The sequence below is a fragment of the Canis aureus genome, chromosome 6 (assembly GCF_053574225.1).
Source record: "Canis aureus isolate CA01 chromosome 6, VMU_Caureus_v.1.0, whole genome shotgun sequence".
Taxonomy (NCBI): domain Eukaryota; kingdom Metazoa; phylum Chordata; class Mammalia; order Carnivora; family Canidae; genus Canis; species Canis aureus.
Window position 1 is genome coordinate 41,512,212 of NC_135616.1, and position 21,070 is coordinate 41,533,281.

The 21,070-nt window shown below is 37.3% G+C and overlaps 1 protein-coding gene across 14 annotated transcripts in view; it reads left to right on the forward strand.

The window, feature by feature from the left end:
* DNAH14 (dynein axonemal heavy chain 14) overlaps nucleotides 1-21,070 on the forward strand; it is a 325,158-nt gene that overhangs the window by 31,533 nt on the left and 272,555 nt on the right. For all 14 annotated transcript variants that reach the window (XR_013381670.1, XM_077901271.1, XM_077901270.1 and 11 more), the window contains exons 4-8: nucleotides 883-1,026; nucleotides 6,706-6,836; nucleotides 9,826-9,978; nucleotides 11,094-11,206; nucleotides 19,386-19,448. Coding sequence is in view for 13 of the 14 variants with exons in the window: in XM_077901271.1 (XP_077757397.1) it covers nucleotides 883-1,026; nucleotides 6,706-6,836; nucleotides 9,826-9,978; nucleotides 11,094-11,206; nucleotides 19,386-19,448 (604 nt within the window). In the remaining variant the exon portion in view is untranslated. The remainder of the gene's footprint in view (nucleotides 1-882; nucleotides 1,027-6,705; nucleotides 6,837-9,825; nucleotides 9,979-11,093; nucleotides 11,207-19,385; nucleotides 19,449-21,070) is intronic.

A 21,070-nucleotide genomic window follows, 5' to 3' on the forward strand; every position in this document is an offset into this window, starting at 1 on the left:
ACACATTTCCTTGTGTGGTCTCCTGAACAAGACCTTACTCTCACCCCTAGCCCTGTCAATGAAAAACCTTACCATTCATTCAACATTTGATTTCGTGGAGCAGGATGGGTGTGTGCTCTCTGATTATACAAACAGGATGTCTTCTTTCTCTCTATCTTATCCTGTCTTGTCTCTCCTCTCATTTAGTTTTATTGGGTGAAGTAGAACTTTGCTGGCTATCTCACTTATACTCATTTTGTTTGTAATTCTGTGTCTCATCCCTACTCAATTGAAGCTCTGTGCTGTATACCACATAAATCTCTGTTAAATCAATGAAAAAGTGTAAAATTTATTAGCTTTTGAAAAACTGCATTTTCAGTAATTTCCCCATTCTTCTTCATGCTGAGAATCCACGAATCAGGTAAGTCAGGGAAGAATCTGAGAAACAGAAGAATCTTTTTTACATTTGTATCTAAGCATTTTTTGGCTGCAGTTAGCAAATTAGAGTTAACAAAAGGATTTTGTTATTTTTTTGCATGAGAATTCACATTTTAAAGACTTCTTGTAATGATAAAATTAACATTTATCTTTGTACGCACTTATTGTGTGCTGTAAACATTGATTAACTTAATTCTGGTAACACCCTATGAGGTTCTCACTGTAACAGATCTTGTTTCACAGGTGGGTAAAGAAAGGTAGATGGGTTACTTATGAAATAAATCACGGAACTGAGTGGTAAAGCTTCTAACTGCTTGGAACAAAGGCAGTCTAACTCTGAGCCCATGCTCTTCAAAACTGAAATTATTTCATGATCGACTGACTGTATGGCCTGGTGTGTAGAATTGCCCTGGTATTATTTATAGTTCTTGCTGGTTTCTCAGTTAATAATGCTTTTGCTTTCAGATTACTTTCAAAAAAGTAGAATTCAACAAGAATCTTCAAAACCAGTTTCTCGTAAGAAGGAAGAAAAACCAAAGGGAAAAAAGGATCAAACTCATGGTTGTCCAGAATTTAAGAAAAAAAGGCTTGTGTCATATGATAGAATAGGTACGTAGTATCACTGACCCAGATTGTTTAGAAGATACTACACTTTTTTCCTGATAATTTTGTGGTTTTATGTGTTTGAATAGAACACTGACTTTCGAAGAAACAATCTTACTGAATTTTATGTGTTTGGTTGCTTAAAGAACTGTTTTTTAAAAATCTTTTTGAAAACCTAAACTATCAATAGATTGAAAAATTGTACACTATGTTCTTAGAAACAATCTCTGAAGGTTACTGTTATAGAATTATAAATAAAGTTGTATGGCTTTGTTTTATCCTTTGAGTAAGATTTTGTGGTATCATTAAATTTAATTCTTTTGTGTCTTTGACATAAAGTTTAAATTCCCAAATAAATAATTCATTTACACTGATTTTCCTCACTAATGTTTTCCAGTTTGTGCTTTCTCTGTACCTGAAATTCTTATTTGTTTTATTAAGTTTGACAGGAAAAGGAAAACTTTTCTAAGTTTCACCAATATACCATAGTCCAAGGCAGATTAGTCATAAAACTATTGACACCTAAACTTCCTCACTTAACCAGACTTCGTTTTTTTAAAAAAGAAGTTCCTCACTATGGTAAATGCCTCCCAGAGCACAAAACCACATGAGTGTGGTGGTTCATGCCTTGTCTACTCCGCTCCCTCCTGGTGAGTGATGCAAAATCTGTGAGTATGGTGGAGCATTGCTTCTAGGACTAGGTCAGTCTCTCTCACATTGTTGAGATGTAATAAGACCTCTAATCAGCTGACTTCTTGTTAATCAAAAGGAGATTTTCCTGGGCGAGCCTGCCCTAATCTGACAAACCTTTAAAAAAGACCAGAGCAGTAGTAGATGCCACACTGCTGCCTTTGAAGGGGTTGTGGAGAGGGGCCAACAGTAGTAGCTGGCCAGCCACTAGCTAGAAGATGGAGGCCTCATCATGCAGCCACAAGGAAATGAGTTCTGCCAACAACCTAGGGGAGCTAGGAGGCAGTTCTGTCCCTAGCTGTGTCTCCAGATGAGGGCATCATCCACTCACATGTTCATTTCAGCCCTGTGACATCCTGAGCACAGGACCTAGCTGAAATTTGCTAGACACCTGACCTGTGTAACATGTAGTGTCTTAGCACCAGTTTGTGGTAGTTTGTTACATGGCAACAGGAAGCAAGTACAGAAGTAAAATGGTACAAGTTAGCTCAAGGTGCTCCCCCTTCCACTCCCTGTCCTCAGTTACAGGAGGTCCAGCTGATAGTCACATTGACATGAGTGGCTGTCCTTTCCATGGATTGTCTACATTTATAGTTATTGTGGGAGTTTAAAAATGTGTCCATGTGTGTTTTGATACTCCATCCTTCAAAAGGTGGAGCCTTACTCCTTTCCCTTAAATGAAGGCCAGACTTAGTGACTCCGTTCTAGCTAGTAATACAGTGGATATGATAGTCTACAATTCTACAGAGTAGGATGTGGCAGTGGAAATGATGGTGTGTCCTCCAAGACTAAGTCATAACAGGCATAGTAGTCCCTTCTACTACATACTCTTCCAGCTAGCTCACTCTCTGAGGGACACCAGGGTCATGTGAGACATTTGCACAACCCTACAGAGAGGTCCGTGTGAAGGAAAAGCTGAGATGACCTGTGTGCCGTAGCCATGTGCTGGAGCTGTCCAGGAGAGGGGTCCTCCAGCTCCAGAAAAGCCTTTAGAGGATTGATTGTAGCCCTAACCGACATTTTGATTGCAACCTCATGGGAAACTGAATTCCTAACCCATAGAAAGTGTGAGATAATACATATTTGTTTTAAATCTCTAAATTTCAGGATAGCTGCTTATACATCAATAGATAACTAATACATCCATAAAATGTATGGCATTATTTTGTGTATGCAGAAGCACACACCACAGTATTGACCAGAGTAAGCTAGATATAGAAGAATACATAAACACTAGAAAGAATTGATCTCTAATCTTAGAAATCAGGTCAGTGGTTACTTTTGTGGGAATGGGATGAACTGGGCAGGGTTTTGAGGCAGACTTCAGGAGTGCTAGTGTTGCTTTTTTTCTTGATTGGTGTGCTGGTTCAAGGGTATATTAATGTCTGAAAGTACATTAGGCTGTATGCCTATGAATTATACCTGTACTTTTTTGTATGTATATTATACTTCAGTGAAAGTTTTGAAATATGCACATATGTGATGTTTTGCACAATAAAACATCTGTGTCTTTTTGTAACCTGTCCTTTTCAGGTGGTTCATGTTGATGTGTGCTTTTGGAATTTACTCTCTCTCCCTTTTAAGATGACTTTTTGTCTAAAATGTCCTCTTTTCTCTTTTTGCTCCTCTCAAGCCTTATGTTAAGATCCATTTTTATGAGACTTCTATAAAGCTTTCAGTAAGGTCCCTAGTCTGCAGTGATCCTTCTCCTTGGAATTAACACAATATTTACTAGCAGTATTATTCATTTGACAATTTTTATATATTATCTTTCATTATGAGGACATTCACATGGTGGAATAGTATCATCACTTAAACATTTTAAACTCCAAAGCAGCAGAAGTTCTGTTTTAAACTTTTTTGAGAGAGAGAGTGGGGGGAGGAGGCAGAGGGAGGGAGAGAGAACCCCAAGCAGACTCCCCACTGACAGTGGAACCCAACGTGGGCTTGATCTCACAATCCTGAAATTGTGACCTGAGCCAAAATCACTACTCAAAATGCTTAACCGACTGAGCCACCCAGGTGCCCCTGCATTAAACTTCTTAAAGGTTTTATTTTCATCCTAAAGATATGTAATTTTACCCTTAAGTGCTGGAACTCTTCATTAACTATTGTCTTCACTGTTTCTCCTGCTGAAGATTCTGTCCTGTGATACTGCTTGTTAAAGGCTATACAATTAGAAGGTGAGGGAACTGGAAGTTCAGCCCATTGCTTGCTGATGAGGTTTTATTGCGTCTATATCAAGATATTGTGGGGTGCCTGGGGGGCTCAGTCATTTGGGCTGTTGCCTTGGGCTCAGGTCATGATCTCAGGGTCCTGGGATCAAGCTCCATGTCAGGCTCTACATAGACACAATAAATTTAGTCTTTTTTTTTTTTTTTTAAGATTTTATTTATTCATGAGAGCCAGAGAACCAGAGACATAGGCAGAGGGAGAAGCAGGCTCCATGCAGGAAGCCCAATGTTGGACTCGATCCCAGAACTCCAGGATCATGCCCTGAGCCAAAGGCAGATGCCCACCTGCTGAGCCACCCAGGTGCCCTGATAAATTTAGTCTTTATGCTGCTCACTCTCCCTTTTTTTCTTTTCATGGTTTTTCTCTGGAAGGCTTTCTCTTGAAAGTTGGAATTTCCTGACCTTAGTTCTGGTACCTGTTTTCTTGACTCACTGTGAAAGTGCAATACAGGCTAGTGTCCTCATATTTCTGTTATAAAGAATTGCTTTTTTGGATCATACCATGCACCCAGCATGGAAGGATAGTGCCACACCTTGCCATGTTAGGTGTATAATATATTGTCTGTTGTTAGTAAATACCTATGATATTTTGCATTAATCTGGCTTTTTAGAAAAATTTTCCCCCAGCATTTTGGAGGATATATATTTTCCTTAAATTTACTACTTATTCTGAAGAATTGTTATTTTAAAATTGTCCTAAATTGCTTCCATTCTCCAGTGGTCTCTATCATTAAATCCGCCAGATTGCCATCAAGAATGGATGTGTTAATTTATGCTTTTGCAGTATTGCATGAGAGGAATACCCTGGTCAGCAGTTGCTGTTTCCTAACTTAATTTTTTGCAAGTCTGATGAGTGAGAATGACTTTTTCATTGTAATTTTAATTTATGATTTCCTGATTACTAATGGGGTTGAAAATTTTTTGTGTTTACTGGCCATTTGTCTTTCCATATAAGTTGTTCATCTTTCTATCAAATGTTTATTTTTTATTGATTGGAAGAACTCTTTAAATATTTGGTATATTAATCCGTAGCTTCTTACATAGGTTATAAACATTTTATTCTAACTTGACAATTATGCTTTAGCTTTATTTATGGTGGCTTTTCATCTGTATGAATTGCTAAGTTTAAATAAGCTAAATTTATTATTCTTTTTTTTTTTAACATGCTTTGATTCTTTTTCAGGAATATATTATGTGTTTTCTTCTAATACTTCTATAATTTTCTTTTCCACACTTACTGCCATAATCCATCTATAATTTACGCTTGCCTATAATAGCGTAGTTTCCCAAATGGCTAACCACTTTGCCGTTATGATTCATAACAGTTAATGATTGCTCTACTTATTTGAAATGCCTTTTTTCACTTACTAGATTCTCTTTTGTAAATGGTCCTATCTCTGGACTCTAATCGGTTCTACCGATCTGTTTTCCTATGTCATAACCTCGCTACTTTGATTTCCACAGGTACGTGCTGTTCTGTCCTAGTCTGCATGGCTTACCTGTCAGCTGGACATAAGCAGTTTGTACTGTCCCTAAGCGTCAGTACTTTGCCTTCTCTCTTCCACACCTATTAGTAACTGGCTTTTTATTTTTATTTTTTCAGTTAAATATATTAAAGTTCTTTCTGTGTTTAAGCAACTGATAGGGTCTAGACTAGGGTGAGACAGGTAAGGCACAAAGTTAAAAGAGGAATTTACTCTTAGGGTTGTGTAGGATTGTATCCTGGTCCTGACACCATTTTACACAACAGTTCCAGGCTCATTAGTCCTGAGTTTCTAAGAAGTTGTTTTGATCAGTTGATGTTTGTGATTTCTGGAGAACCAGAATTCTTGAACAACTTCACAGCATTGCTGGTTTTGCCAACATGGTTTCTGGGTTGCTTCTCTTCCTATGATTAGTTTTATCAAGAAAACCAGAAGGACTAAGGGGACGAGCTGTAGAGCGTGGTGAATAAAAGCCAAGAAAAGAGAGTGTTTCAAGAAGGAGAGAATCATTAGCTGCTAAGAGGTCAAGAAAGATAGACTGAGGGGCAAGTGGGTGGCTCAGTCAGTTGAGTGTCCAGCTTTTGATCTCAGTTCAGGCCTTGATCTCAGGGTTGTGAGTTCAAGCCCTGCATTGGACTCCACGCTGGGTGTGGAGCCTACTTTAGGAAGGAAGAGAGAAGGGGCAGGGGGAATAGGGGAGGAAGGGAGGAGGGAAGGAAGTCTATTGCATGAGAATCTTTAGAAAGAATATTCCTGCCTTTCCTCGTCATTGCTTCTTTCCTGGTCCTGCTGTTTCCACCCCATTTGGCTTCTGTTTGAGTGTCATCTTGTGCCAACTATCTGTGCAATTGTGAAATTAGGTCTTTTGTAATATATATATATTTTAAATATTTATTCATGAGAGACACAGAGAGAGGCAGAGACACAGGCAGAGGGAGAAGCAGGCTCCCTATGGGGAGCCTGATGCTGGACTCCATCACAGGAACCCGGAATCATGCCCTGAGCTGAAGGCAGACGCTAAACCACTGTGCCACCCCTGCGTCCCTGTAATATCTTTTTTAAATGGAAAAATAATATTCCTTCCTCCAGCTTCTATTAAAATTAAATTTTAAGCTATATTTTCTCTTTCAATTATATAGTGTTTGTATGAACATTAAGTATAAGTTTCCATTTAAATTTTTTCTCTATGTAGAAATATTTGGAATATTATACATTATTAAGTGATGCCCGTACTCACACTTATATTAGATATATATTTTTTTAATGTCCCAAACCAGAACCAGAGGATGATGATGTGACAAGACATATTATTAGACTAAGAGAAAAGTTTGGTTGGCAGACAATGTTACCACAGCACTATTTGGAGTACAGAAGCTTCAAAATTGCAATTCAGAAGATTATTCTAAAGGTATGTCTATTAAGAGTTAACATTTAAAACTGTATCCTAATTTCTTTTACTTCACAATATATTACATCAAAATTAGACATTATTACAGTAATATCAAATTATAATCATTGTTTCATAGTAAATGCTTATGAAAGTGTTGAGTGTCATTTCACTTATTTCAAGAATGGAGAACAGATAAGATATATATGCCTGAAATTTGAATCTACTCTTATATTCCTGTTTATCAAATTTTTTTGTTATTTGAAAAGAAATTCTAATGTACTTCTATAACTGTATCTTCACTCTTACTGCCTGGTATCTGATTTTCTGTCTCAGTATCTTTGTATTTCCTTCTTCTTTCCTCTTTGGAGAAGTTTTAATCTTGTGCAGGGTCACATGACCAGAGGGTACAAGCAGTGAGAAGAAGTAAGATCTGCCTCCTCTGCCCTTCAGTACAGGAGATGGAAGATTGGGCAGGATCATCTAGTCCTACTTTTAGACCAAAGATTCTCAAAGGGCAATCCCCAGGCAATGAGCATCACCATCACCTTGGAGCTCCTTAGCCACACATATGCTCATCTGCACCCCAGCCCTTCTGAATTGAGACTCTGGGGGTGGAACCCAGAGACCTGTACTTTATGACACTCTCCAGGTGATTCTCATGTACAATTGAGAACTGTTGTTCTAGACCAGGGGCCAGGTTAACTTTTTCTGAAAATTGCCAGATAATAAATATTTTAGGCATATTGCAGGCTATCTGATCTCTGTTGTAAATTACTCAGCTCTGTCATGGTAGTACAAAAACAAGAACAGTATATAAACACATGGGTGTGGCTGTGTTCCAGTGAAACTATATTTACAGAAGTAGGCACCTAGTCCTGGCCATAATTTGCTGATCCCTGCTCTAGACTGTTACTATGAGGATAAATGGTCTTTGTATCATTGTTAGAGGCAGCATTAATGTGAAGCAAAGTACCATGCATTATAGAGTCAGAGTCGCCCAGTTTTGAATCTGTATTTCTTTGCTCACTGTGTGATTTTGGGCAAGTTCCTGACCTCTCTGAGCTTTAGCTTCTTTGACTGTGAAAGAAAGTCTAGTCTTTCTAGACTAGAGAGCTGTGAAAAATTAATGAGGAATTAATGTGGCATGGTATCTGGCATATAGTGGGCATGGTGGTTTAGAAAACACATAGGTATACATGGGCTTGATATCCTTGGACTCACTAATAGGGTATGTTTCATTTGTAAAGGAAGGGTTGAGAATATGAAAAAAATACATGTTTTTAAATGGAAAACAATTTAATTGAAACATACTATGCTTCTAATAAGTGGATGATATAATTGCATACATGACCCACTCGGATAATTATGTCTACGTTAAGTTTCTAGTATCTTCAACTTTCTGGAACATAATTAGAACGAAAATGATTCCAGTGGCCACATAACTGTAACCAGACCACTGTACTGTACAAATCATCACCCAGAGCTTATTTATTTTATTTTAGTTACAGGTTTTAAACTTGCTTCATAAGGTTTCTGGGTGCATATCATATCAGAGGTTAGAACAAGACAGAGAGGGGTGCTTGGGCTGTACAGTCAATTGAATGTCCAACTCTTTTTGGCTTCGATCGTGATCTCAGGGTCGTGATATTAAGCCCTGCATTGGACTCCATGCTCACTGCAGAGTCAGCTTGAGATTCTCTCTCTCCCTCTCCCCCTACCTCTCAAATAAATAAATCGTTAAACAACAACAACAACAACAAACAAGACAGTGAACACCTGGGATGAGTAAAGACAAACAGTAACAATATTTTAAGGAGGACAAAAACTTTTTTAGAAGAAAAACTGGATCTGAAACTTTAAGTGCCAGTAATTAGAAAGTCCCAAAGCTAAAAGAAATAAATTTCACTTAAAATTTTTTCTTAATATGAAGTGGCTGATTTCTCAGTAATGCCAGGTAAATAAGAAAGGGGCATTATAGTATATTGCACTGTCAGGCAGCCCCTGTAGCACAGTGGTTTAGTGCCGCCTGCAGCCTGGGGTGTGATCCTGGAGGCCCGGGATCAAGTTCCGCGTCGGGCTCCCTGCGTGGAGCCTGCTTCTCCCTCTGCCTGTGTCTCTGCCTCTCTCTCTCTCTCTTTCTCTCTCTCTCTTTCTCTGTGTGTCTCTATGAATAAATAAATACAAATCTTTAAAAAAAAAGTATATTGCACTGTCTCAGAACATGGGTTTAGTCAGACTTGTATTCACATCTCAACTTACCCCTTCCTGTCTTTGTGACTTTTCCCAAATTTCCTAATTTCTCAAAGTACTAATTTCTGCATCTGTTTTATGAGCTTAAAATAAGATGATCATCCCTGTGTCCCTGTGGGTAATTTAAAAGGTTAAATTCACAGGGTTAAATTCCTGTGGTTATAATATGTATGAAACATTTATTATTTATTAAATATTTACTTTTTACTTCACAAATATTAGTTATTATTATAATACTAAGCCACCATCATTATCAAACCAAAAGATTAACATGCTCAAAAGGTGGGGCACCTGGGTAGCTCAGTGGGTGAAGCATCTGCCTTCTGCTCAGGTCATGATCCCAGGGTCCTGGGATTGAGCCTACAGGGAGCCTGTTTCTCCCTCTGCCCCTCCCCACTGCTTGTGCTCTCTCTCTCAAACAAAATCTTTAAAAAAAAAATAGCATGGTCAAAAGGCTTCTGGTGTTGGCAAATTTACTGAAAGTGGGGCATGTGTGTTAAAGGTATGTTGCCAGTTCTTCATGTGCATAAGCATGCATTGGGAAGCACATAGATGAATTTCTCACCACATTATGAGAGTGAAAATTACATATTATGTCTTTCATAAGATTGATCTTGTTGAACTTTGGAACAATTTGATGTCAGCTTTCCTCAGTGATATTACTCTTAATTTTAATCTCAAATTGTTTAAATTTACTGAGGAATCTGTTCAGTCATTTTATTAATTTGATCAAGTTAATTATTTTTTTTGACTTCAGGAACCTTTAAAAGATGATGGAGAATTTATATATTGCCTTCCTCGGAAAAATAGTCAAGTTCTCTATAATCCATATGATCTTCAGGTGGTCTCTGCCCACAGAGCTAGACATTGCAAAGAATTTTGGGTTGTTACTGCATCATTTATCTCAAAGGTAATATAGAGTGGGTGTTTTCCACTAATGAAAAAATATTATCCAATTTAGAATATCTTTGTGTATATCAGATAAACCTGGTCATTTGAGAGACAGTTTGTGTTTAAGATACTCTTTGGGAGAAAATTATTTAATAGCAAGGTTTTTTTCTTTTTTATAGAGATACAGGTTTAAGGATTCAATTAATGTCAAATACTTTATTAAGTGTAGTTTTTTAAAAAGAAAACTCAACTATAGGGATTTGCTGACAAAATAGGAATTATAATAGTAAAAGAAAAAAATGTTTCTCAGGCTTGTCAGAAACTTCATTGCCAGTTGTAGAAACCCCCTATTACATTCTTGCATAGCACTTTCATACTTCTCACAAGTTGTAATTATACAGTTACTTGTTTTGATCGTTTTCTTAGTGTCTGTCTGCTTCCCCCTACTCTCCCAACCTCCCAACTATACACTATACTGTAAGCATGTGAGGGTAGGGCCACATCTGAATGAAGCAGATCTGTAGGTGCAGGTGTAGAGATATATCCCTGATGTGTATTATCAACTGAAAATGGGAGGAACAGCTTGTATATAAACAAAAATACACAAATACATATGTGCTGATATAGAGGTACTTTTATTGCCAGAAGAAATTTAAGGAAATGTTAACATTCAGTTGGGGAAGAGGGACTCTGAGGAAGGGAATTCCTTAGGAAAGGCCTGTGGTTCTTGAATGTCAAAATAGGGCATCTTGGTAATGGGGTTATTAGCCCCTCTGAAACTACTACATCTTTGTGGTTAAAATTGAGTTCATACATATGACTTTTATAGAAAATGTGGAAATTATGAGACTGAAAAAATGAACATATATTTGTGAAAAGCATCTCAGGGTGAGGAAGAAGCTTCTCTTATTCTTTATTGGAGCATGAGAAATAGCATTAGAAAAATGGCAAGTATAGAAGTAGTGTGGGAAGGGAAGTCAAGTTTGGGTATAGATGAAGCGGTGGAGGTATTATATAGAGAACAACCTTAATTATAAAAGCAAGTAGTTATGAGGCAAACATAGGCTTTTTTATTTCTTTAAAATAGTGCATATTTTTAAAAGAAAGTCATGGTTTTGTGCTTTATATTTGCAGGTTACTAAAATAGGTGATGTAGAAGAAATAGAACTCATACCTACCTTGGAATGGCTTTTAGAAAGAACATGTTACTCTTTATTACAGCAATTCAGGATATTTTCCAATTTTCGGTGAGATGAAAAAAACCCCAATTATTTGTAGTATGGCCCTATTGAAATAGCAACTGCCTGGTTGATATGGGTGTTCTACTACATAATTCTATCTTTATGGGGAATATTAGAGGAAATGGGATATTCCATAAAAGTATTTTAGACAAGTTGGAGGTGTAGGGAGATCCTGACTTCACCACCTCTCAGGCACAACAATCCTACAGTTCTATGTGGAATAATTTCCTTTGGAAAAGTTCTGGAAACTAGATGGAGAGTAACTCCACCACAAAAATTAAAGGCAAGATGAAGACAGGAGAAACAGAGATGCACTTTCACCAAAAACCCCACCCCCCAGTGTGGCAACCCATGAACAGGAGGGAGCTAAAAAATGTGGAAACTTTACCTGAGGAGTAGGGAATGTTTCCCTCATCAGGCACCCCAATCCTTGGGTTCTGCACCAAAGAGATGAGCCACCAAAATGTAAAAACAATGGAGACTGGTCCAGAAAAACCATAGAATTTAGGGAATGGAGAACCTGCTCATAAAGGGTTTGCATACACACTCAACTCACCCTGGGACCCAGAACAAAAGTTGCACCTTGAAAAACATCTAGGCCACATGTAAAGGAGACCCACTTACTATTCTTAAAGTGAATGTCAGAAAGGCAGGAACCTTTTGGGACATTTTTAAGGAGAAAAGTGCTGGAAGGTACCATTTTTACAATCCCATTCTACTGTGCTAATGCCAGGGTTGACAGGCACTGATTTGGCAATCTTCCTGTAACCTGGGCACACGCCAACCCCCCATGCCACAGGTCCACCACAGCCATCTGGGCAAGCATCCCATCCATCGTTAGCCATAGCTGCATCCCTACTGGCCATGTGAGTGCCATGCCCCTCCAGTGCCACAGACATGGTCTTGCCACAGCCAGTGGTGTGCCACAGTGCCACCCTTGTCACAGTTGGGACTCCCCTTGAGCACCTAGCACCGGTGGTCAGGGGTAATTGTGCATCTCAGCCTCACAGGTCACCTACATAAGGCCACTTCTTCAAGTTTGGGAGAGGTAGCTGTTTCACCTAATACATAGGGAAAAAACAAAATCAGACAAAATGACAAAGGAATATCTTCAAATGAGAGAACAAGACAAAAACCTTGGAAAAAGACATTAATGAAATGGGAATAAGTAAATTACCTAATAAAGAGCTCAAAGTAATGGTCATAAAGATACTTACTGAACTTTGGAGAAGAATGGATGGGCACAGTGAGAACTGCAGCCAAGAGAGAAAATACAAGAAAGTACAAAATGGAAGTCACAGAGCTGAAGTAGAATAAATTAACTGAGAAATACGCTAAGGGGATTTAACAGCAGACTGCATGAATCAGAAGAGTGGGTTAGACGGTAAGCTAGAGGACAAAGTGATGGAACTCAGAGCAGCAAAAAGAAGTTTTTATAAAGTGAAGATAACATAAGTGACCTTTGGGACAATTTTGAGTGGAATCACATTCTCATTATAGGAGTTCTAGAAGAAGAGGGGGAAGAAAGGGCAGAAAAACATATTTGAAGAAATAATGGCTGAAAATTTCCTTAATTTGGGGAAGGTAGCAGACATCATGTCCAGGAAGCCCAGAGAGTTCCATGTAAGAAAAACCCAAAAGAGACCAAAATATAGCATAATTAAAATGTTAAATGTTGGAGATAGAGAATCTTAAAAGCAGTGAGGGAGAAACAGCTTACTATATACAAGATTTATCCGTATGGCTATCAACAAATTTTTCAGCAGAAACTTTGCAAGGCAAAAGGGAGCAGCAGAAAATATTCAAAGTATTAAATGAAAAAAAAAATGCAACCAAGAATACTCTGCCCAGCAAGGTTATAATTCAGAATTGAAGGCGAGATAAAAAGTTTTCACATAGCAAAAGCTAAAGGACTTCATTACCACTAAACCAGCCTTATAAGAAATATAAAGAGACATCTTTAAGCTGTAAAGAAATGGCACTAATTAATGACTAGAAAACATATGAAAGTGAAAATTTGACTGGAAAAGGTAAATGTATGGTGAAGGTAGTGAATTAATCATTTATACACTAATACAAAGGTCAAAGACCAATGTAGTAAAAACAACTAAAACCACAATAATGAGTTAAGGAATATATAAAAAGTTGTAAAATGTGATATCAAAAACCTAAAACAAAAAAACAAAAAACAAAACAAAAAAACCTAAAACATAGGAGAAAGGGATAAAAATGTAGAGTTTTGGAAGTTATTCAAATTTAAGTTGCTATGAACTTAAAATACACCTTTATATACATAGGATATTATATATGAACCTCATGATAACCATAAAACAAAAACTTACAGTGAATACATAAGATGAATGAGAAAGGAATCTAAACATTAAAGAAAGTTATAAGGTGTCAAGGGAAGAGAGAAAGAATAAAGGAACAGAAAAAAACTATAAAAACGATTCACAAAAGGGCAATAAGTACATACCTATCAAAAATTAGATGTAAATAGACTAAATTCTCCAATCAAAAGGTAGAGTGACTGAATGGACTTAAAAAAAAAAAAAAGACTCCTGCAAATGCTGTCATCAAGAGACTCACTTCAGAAGTAAAGGCATGCTTCTAAAAGTGAAAGTATAGAAAAAGATATTTTATGCAAACAAATGAAAAGGCTGTTGTAGCTATATTCATACAAAATAAACTTAAAGACTTATAGAAAACAAAGTAGGGCATTACATAGTGATAAAGGAGTCAGTCCGGTAAGGGGATATAATATTTATAAATTATATGCGCCCAACATAGCACCAAATGTATAAAGGATATATCAGCAGACCTAAAAGGAGGAGACAGTGATACAATAATAGGAGGAGACTTTAATTAAACACCCAACCCATGTCAATTATTAGATCACCCATGAAGGAAATCAATAAGGAAACATTGGCCTTAAATGACACATTAGACTAGATGGACAATAGATTATACAGAACATTACATTCAAAAGCAGCAGAATACATTTCTCCTCACATGTACATGGTACTCTTTCCAGGATAAATAATGTTTGGCCACAAAAAAGTCTCAATATAACGACTGAAATCATATAAAGCATCTTTTTCAACCACGATGGTATGAAACTAGAAATCAGTTATAAGAAGAAAACTGGGAAAACCATAAAAACAAGGAGCTTAAGCAACATGCTATTGAACAACAAAGAGGTCATTGAAGAAAGCAAAGGAGAAATAAACCTAGAGACAAATGAAAACAAATGTGGCATCAAAAATCTATAGGATATAGCAAAAGCCGTTACACGAGGGAAGTTCCTAACAATACAGACCTACCTTAAGAAACAAGAAAATCCCAAACAGCCTAACTTTACACCCAAAGGACCTGGAAAAGAAGAAACAAGTGAAACCTGAAGTTAGTAAAAAGAAGGAAATAATAAAGATCAGAATGGAAATAAGTAAAATAGAGACAAAAAAACAATAGAAAGGATCAGTGAAAACAAGAGCTGGTTCTGTGAAAAGACAAAATTGACAAACCTTTAGCTAGACTAACCAAGAAAAAAAGAGAAAGGGCTCAAAATCAGAATGGAAGAAGTTACAACTAATACCGTAGAAATATGAAGAATCATGACAGTTGCTATAATTATGCATAAGCAAACTGAACAACCTATAAGAAATGGATAAATTCCTAGAAACATACAACCTACCAAGACAATCATAAAGAAATAGAAAATTTAAATAGACCAATGACTAGTAATGAGATTGAATCAGTAATCCAAAACTTCCCAAGAGTCCATGACTGTTGGCTTCATTGGTGAATTCTACTAAACATTCAAAGAGTAGTTAATACCTATTATTCTCAAACTCTTCCAAAAAAAAAAAAAAGAAAAAAGAAAAAAAGAAAAGAAAAGAAAAAAGAAACCAAAAAATGGAAGAGGAAGGAATGTTTCCAAAGTCATTTCATGCGGCCACCATTACACCAATACAAAAACCGGAGGACACCACACAAATAACATTGCAGGCCAATTTCCCTAATGAACATACAAAAATGCTCAATAAAATACTAGCAAATCAAATTAGAAAATGGATCATATACCATGGTCAAATGGCATTTATTTCAGGGATGGCAGGATGGTCCACCATCTGCAAAATAATGTGATATATTGTGATACACCACATTTAAAAAAAAATCATATGGTCATCTCAATAATGCAGGAAAAGCATCTGAAAAATTCATTTATGATTAGAACCCTCAACCAAGTGCTTATAGAGGGAATATACCTCACCATAATAAAAGCCATATATGACAAACCCACAGCTCAAATAATATTCAACAGTGAAAAGCTAAAAGCTTTTCCTCTTGAAGATTAGGAACAAGACAAGGATGACTACATTTCCCAGTTTTGTTCAACATAGTACAAGAAGTCTTAGCCACAGAAGTTAGGCAAGAAAAAGAAGAAAAGGCATCCAAATTGGATAGGAAGTAAAACTCTTATTTACAGATGACATTATACTATATATAGAAGAACGAAGCTGTGGGGCACCAGGGTGGCTCAGTGGTTGAGTGTCATGACTCTTGATTTTGACCCAGGTCTCGAGTCAATCAGGGTCCTGGGATTGAGCCCCATATAAGGCTGCATGCTCATTTGGGAGTCTGCTTCTCCCTCTCCCTCTGACCCTCCCCCTGTGCTCTTACACACTGTGTTTCTCTCTTTCTCTCTCAATAAATATATCTTTTTAAAAAAGAAAATGAGCAGAGAATCTGAATAGACATTTTTCTAGGACCTACATACAGGTGGCCAACAGAATCATGAAAAGATGGTTAATATCACTCATCATCAGGGAAATGCACATCAAAAACCACAGTAAGATATTACTTCCTACCTATCAGAATGACCATTTTAAAAAGAAGGTTTGATGAGGATGTGGAAAAAAGGGACCGTTGTGCACTGTTTGTGGAAATGTAAATTGGTGTGGCCACTCTGGAAAATAGTCTGGAGAGTCCTGAAAAAATTAAAATTAGTACCACTATATATATGATCTAGCAGTTCCATTTCTAGATATCTTTTCAAAGAAAACAAAGACTAATTTGAAAAGATACATACACTTCTTTGTTTAGTACAGCACTTTTATAATAGCTAAGATAAGGAAACAACCATGGTATTCACTGATGAATGGATAAAGATGTGTATATATAAAATGGAGTAGTACCCAGCCATAAAAGAAACTGAAATCTTGTCATTTACGTCAATATGGATGGGACCCTAAAGGTATTATGCTAAGTGAAATAAGAGAGAGAGAGGTATTATTATATCATTTCACTTTTATGTGGAACCTAAAAAACAAAAGTTACACTCAAAGTTACAGAAGACAGAGGTGTGGGTTGCCAGAGGGGAGAGGTGTTGGGAGGGGGATGAAGTGAGTGAAGAGAATCAGAAGGTAAAAACTTGGAGTTATGCAGTAGACTAAGGGGCAGTCAGTAATATTGCGTTAACTGTACCCTAACAGACTAACTCACTGTGCTCATCAGTTCACTGTATTTACAAACATCAGATCACTGTGTTGTACACCTGAAACTAATATACTGTATGTCAATTAGACTTGAATAAAAATTTTTTAGACAAAACTTAAGTATTAAAACTACTTATCTTTTATGATAAATATTGTAAGAAAAAGATTTTTTGTGGTTGAATTTAAATTAACCATAATGACCTTAACTTGCCTTTTGTTTTTCATGCAGTTATTCATGAAACATATATACTGAGAGTTTGCTAAGATCCAGTCCTTGTTCTAGATGCTGGGGATACTCTATTGAACAAAAGAAACAATGTCCTGCTCTCAAGTAACTTATAGCGGGAGGGAATAAACATATAGATGTGTAAGATATCAGGTAGACAAGGAATGCTATAATGGAAAATAAATCAGAGAATTAGGGAGTTGGGCAGCTTGTTGATTCAAGGTCATCATTTAAAAATTTATCTAGTTTCTGAGGGATATGACAGGAGACCAGGACTTCTAGACTCCTGATCCTTCACACAGTAGCCCCAGACTTGTTCTTCTAGTGTTTATATCTAGTTTTTTTTCTTTTTTTCCCCTTGTTTCTCTTTGTATTAATTGACACATGATGTTACATGAGTTTCAGGTGTACAACATAGTCCTTTGACATGTATGTATGTGGTGCTGTGCTCCCAACAAGGGTGGCTGCTGTCACTGTATCATGCCACTACAATGATGTTCTTGTTTCTGATGTCTGTATTTTCTTGTGGTCTGCTGCTATCTGCTGGAGACTAGGGAAAAAGATAAGTAATATTTTAAGTGGTTACATTTTTTTAAAAGGTTGTTTATTCATGAGAGAGACAGAGAGTGAGGCAGAGACACAGGCAGAGGGAGAAGCAGGCTCCATGCAGGGAGACCAATGTGGGACTCGATCCCAGAACTCCAGGATCATGTCCTGAGCTGAAGGCAAACACTCAACTGCTGAGCCACCAAGACATCTCAGTGGTTACATTTAATATGATAAATAATTGAAATAACTAAGAACCTGAGGAAGTTTTTAATAAGCGAAGTGAATGGATTTTGTGGCAGAATAGTTACTCATAGAACAGATATTTGCTTTGTACTTCTGTTGTTCTATTGTCATGGGCACTGGAGATAGAACCACATGAAAAATATATAAGGTTCCTGTTGCTATAGAACTTCCACTCTAATGGAGGGAAATAGATAATAAGGAAATAAGATTATATTTCAGTGAGTGGTAAGAGCCAGAAAGATAATAAACGGGCAATGGAGCTGGTCCCGTTAGGGTCTCTACCCACGTCACGTGGCCGCAGAGGTGATTGAGGGAGTCATGGGTCTGACCAGATCCTCCTCCAGAGTCCACATGACAGTGGTTTTGCCGGCAAGCAGGCGGTAATACCAGCTTATGGTATCGTGGAGAGCAGTATGGTCTGCATCTTTTGATTTAAACTGTCCCTGCTGTACTTTCCACTGGCTGCCTTGCCTGTCATAAATCCTGGGCTCCACTCCTCTAGAAATAATTTTAATTAAACTTTTGAAACACAGTTGACCTGGGATGAGTCCTCTTTTTATAGAACATGTGACATCAGTTAGTACATGGTCAAAATGATACATTTTCTTTATTCATGTTAAAAGTATAAACTGAAGTTTAGGCATTTAAAACTTACAAATCCATTAGATTTTTGAATTTTATTTTTAACATATTTTGTGAAGTTTAACAACAAATTAGTTACAAGACTAACTTGTAACAACAAGTAACATTTCAAGTAGAAAAATGAGGTACATATATAGCATTGGCAGCTTCCACTGGCAGTGCAATGTGTGAAGTGTGGAGGTGACTCACAGCAGCACCAGCTTCTTAACTTTGGGGGCCTGCCTGGAAGCATTGCTTTGTGGCCTGGTGTGGACACTCCTAACACTATCATTGGGGTGATTCATCTGGGATTCTTTCCAGGGATCTTCTAGAGTCATGAGGCTCCATGACCAGAGAAAAGTGAGATAGGAATTTAGCTAGAATGCCTTTTGGGAGCCTGACCTAACGTTAGAAGCATTTCTGATTTCTGAGGCTTCAGGTATGCCTGTTTGTGTTGTGACATCACAGGATTCTTTCTGATTCTCAGTCAGCCAGAAAGATGAGTAGCTTGGCTTCTGGGGCACTCCTGCCCCACCAGCTCCTCTTGCTACATGAGGAATCTCACCTTGGCAAACAAGCATCACCTCAAAAGTACCACCAAACATCATTAAATTTATTCTCAGATGGGTTCTTTGGAATTTTAAAATGATAAATTCATCTTTTCAAAAACATAAATATTAGATATCAAAATGACACACACTTTCTTTACATATCAATATAAAATGATTTCTTATCAGTATACTTTTTCATTATCACTGGAAACTGAATCCTGATTCTTCTTGAAATATGAGTCTCTTAAAAATAGTAAGCTAATAAATTAGATAAGGGGCAAGAATATATGTTTTTAATTTTTATATTATTGAGATGTAACTAAATTTTGTTGTCTATGAGAATTGCAACAACTCTTGCTGTTATGTTCCGTTGATAGTTTGGGAGAGAAGTATTTAGGTAAAATTTAGGATAAGTAAAACATGTTCCAGGAAATCTAGTATTCCACATGAATACTTGATTTATGAATATAGAATGTAAGAAATGTTTTTCCTTTCAGAATTAATAAATTATTCGTTACTTGGAAATTGAATGTTAGAAGAATTAAGACAGATAATAGCAGGTAAGTTTTGATGGACAACGCATTTTTAAAAATTGTGTGTACCTTGAATATGTAGGATGGAAGCAAGTCTAAGTCATTTTTCACTCAGTGACTGGAAAGTCACTTTATGGTTAAATTTAACCTATCTTATTTTTATACACAATTTCTTTTTTTTTTTTTTTAAGATTTTATTTATTCATGAGAGACAGAGAGGCAGAGACACAGGCAGAGGGAGAAGCGGCTCCTTGCAGGGAGGCCAATGTGGGACTCAATTCCAGGACCAGGATCACGCCCTGAGCCAAAGGCAGATGCTCAACAACTAAGCTACCCTGGCACCCCTAAACACAATTTCCATAGAAACATGATAATACCCACTTACTTTATTTCCTGGTCTGCCAGTCCATGACAGGAGGAAATCACAGTACTGTGAAGACATTATGATGATTCTCTTTGGTCACTTGATTTAAATGCCTCCAGAAAGGAAAGGACTCTGTCCTACGTGTCCTACGCGTAGCTGGCTGCCAATCCTGTTCTGCAGGATCTCCAGCAGCCACATTTTGTTTTTGAACCTTGTACCCTGAGGTGACCTTGATGGAATGCAGCTATGAAAAATGACACACAGGGATCTCTGTGGCCCCCAGCAGTCATGTTTTGCACACTTACTAGTAGGACAGCTGTGGGCAACCAGAACGGTGGTCTTCCCCATTTGGGGTTTTGTCTTTCCGAGAATGTTGTAGAAATGGAATCACGCAGTCTGCAGTCTGAGAGTAGAGCTCTTCCCAGGCTGCTGCCGCCTTTACTGATAGTCCTCTACGCAGGGCTGTGCCACAGTTAGTCATTCCTAGTTCAAGTATGCCTCCTGCTTTCCAGTTTTTGATCATTAGAGATGAAGCTGCTATAAATCTTCACACACAGGTTTTTACGTGACCACGAATCTTCGTTGCTCTGGGGGCCATGCCCAGGAGTGCCGTCCTATGGTGATTGCATGTTTAGGTTTCCTCAGAAATTATTGTACCATTTTGCATCCCCACCAGCAACATCTGAGTGCTTCAGCTTCTCCAAGTTTGCAGTTGTCAATGTTTCTTCATTTAGACATTCTAGTGGGTGTGTGGTAGTATCTCATTGTGGGTTTTTGTTTTGTTTTTACATTCAATCTAATTGTTTATATGTTAGGGCTTAAGTTTGCCACTTTATTTTTTGGTTTCTGTTTCTTCCCTCCACTTTGTTTCTTCTTCCGGTAGATTATTTGAATATTTCTTAGAATTCTTTTTGGATTTTTTATAGTATTTTTTAATGCATCTTTTTGTGTAACTTTTTTTAGTGGTTGCTGTTGGTGTAATACATGTGCAAAACATACAATTTACTAGTGTTGTCATATTATTAGTTGGCATGAACTCTACAAACATTAGCTTTATGTCCCTTTTCCTTCCTCTGTTTATAGCGTAATTATCTTAAATATTAACTCTACCTGCATTTGGCACTGTATCAGAAGAATTATCATTTTTGCTTCCATCATCAAACCTAAGTTATAAAACTTATAAGAAGATAACCTATACATTTTTACTTTTATTTTTTTAAGATGTATTTATTTTAGAGAGAGAGTGGGGGGAGGGCCAGAAAGAGAGGGAAGGAGGAGGGAGACC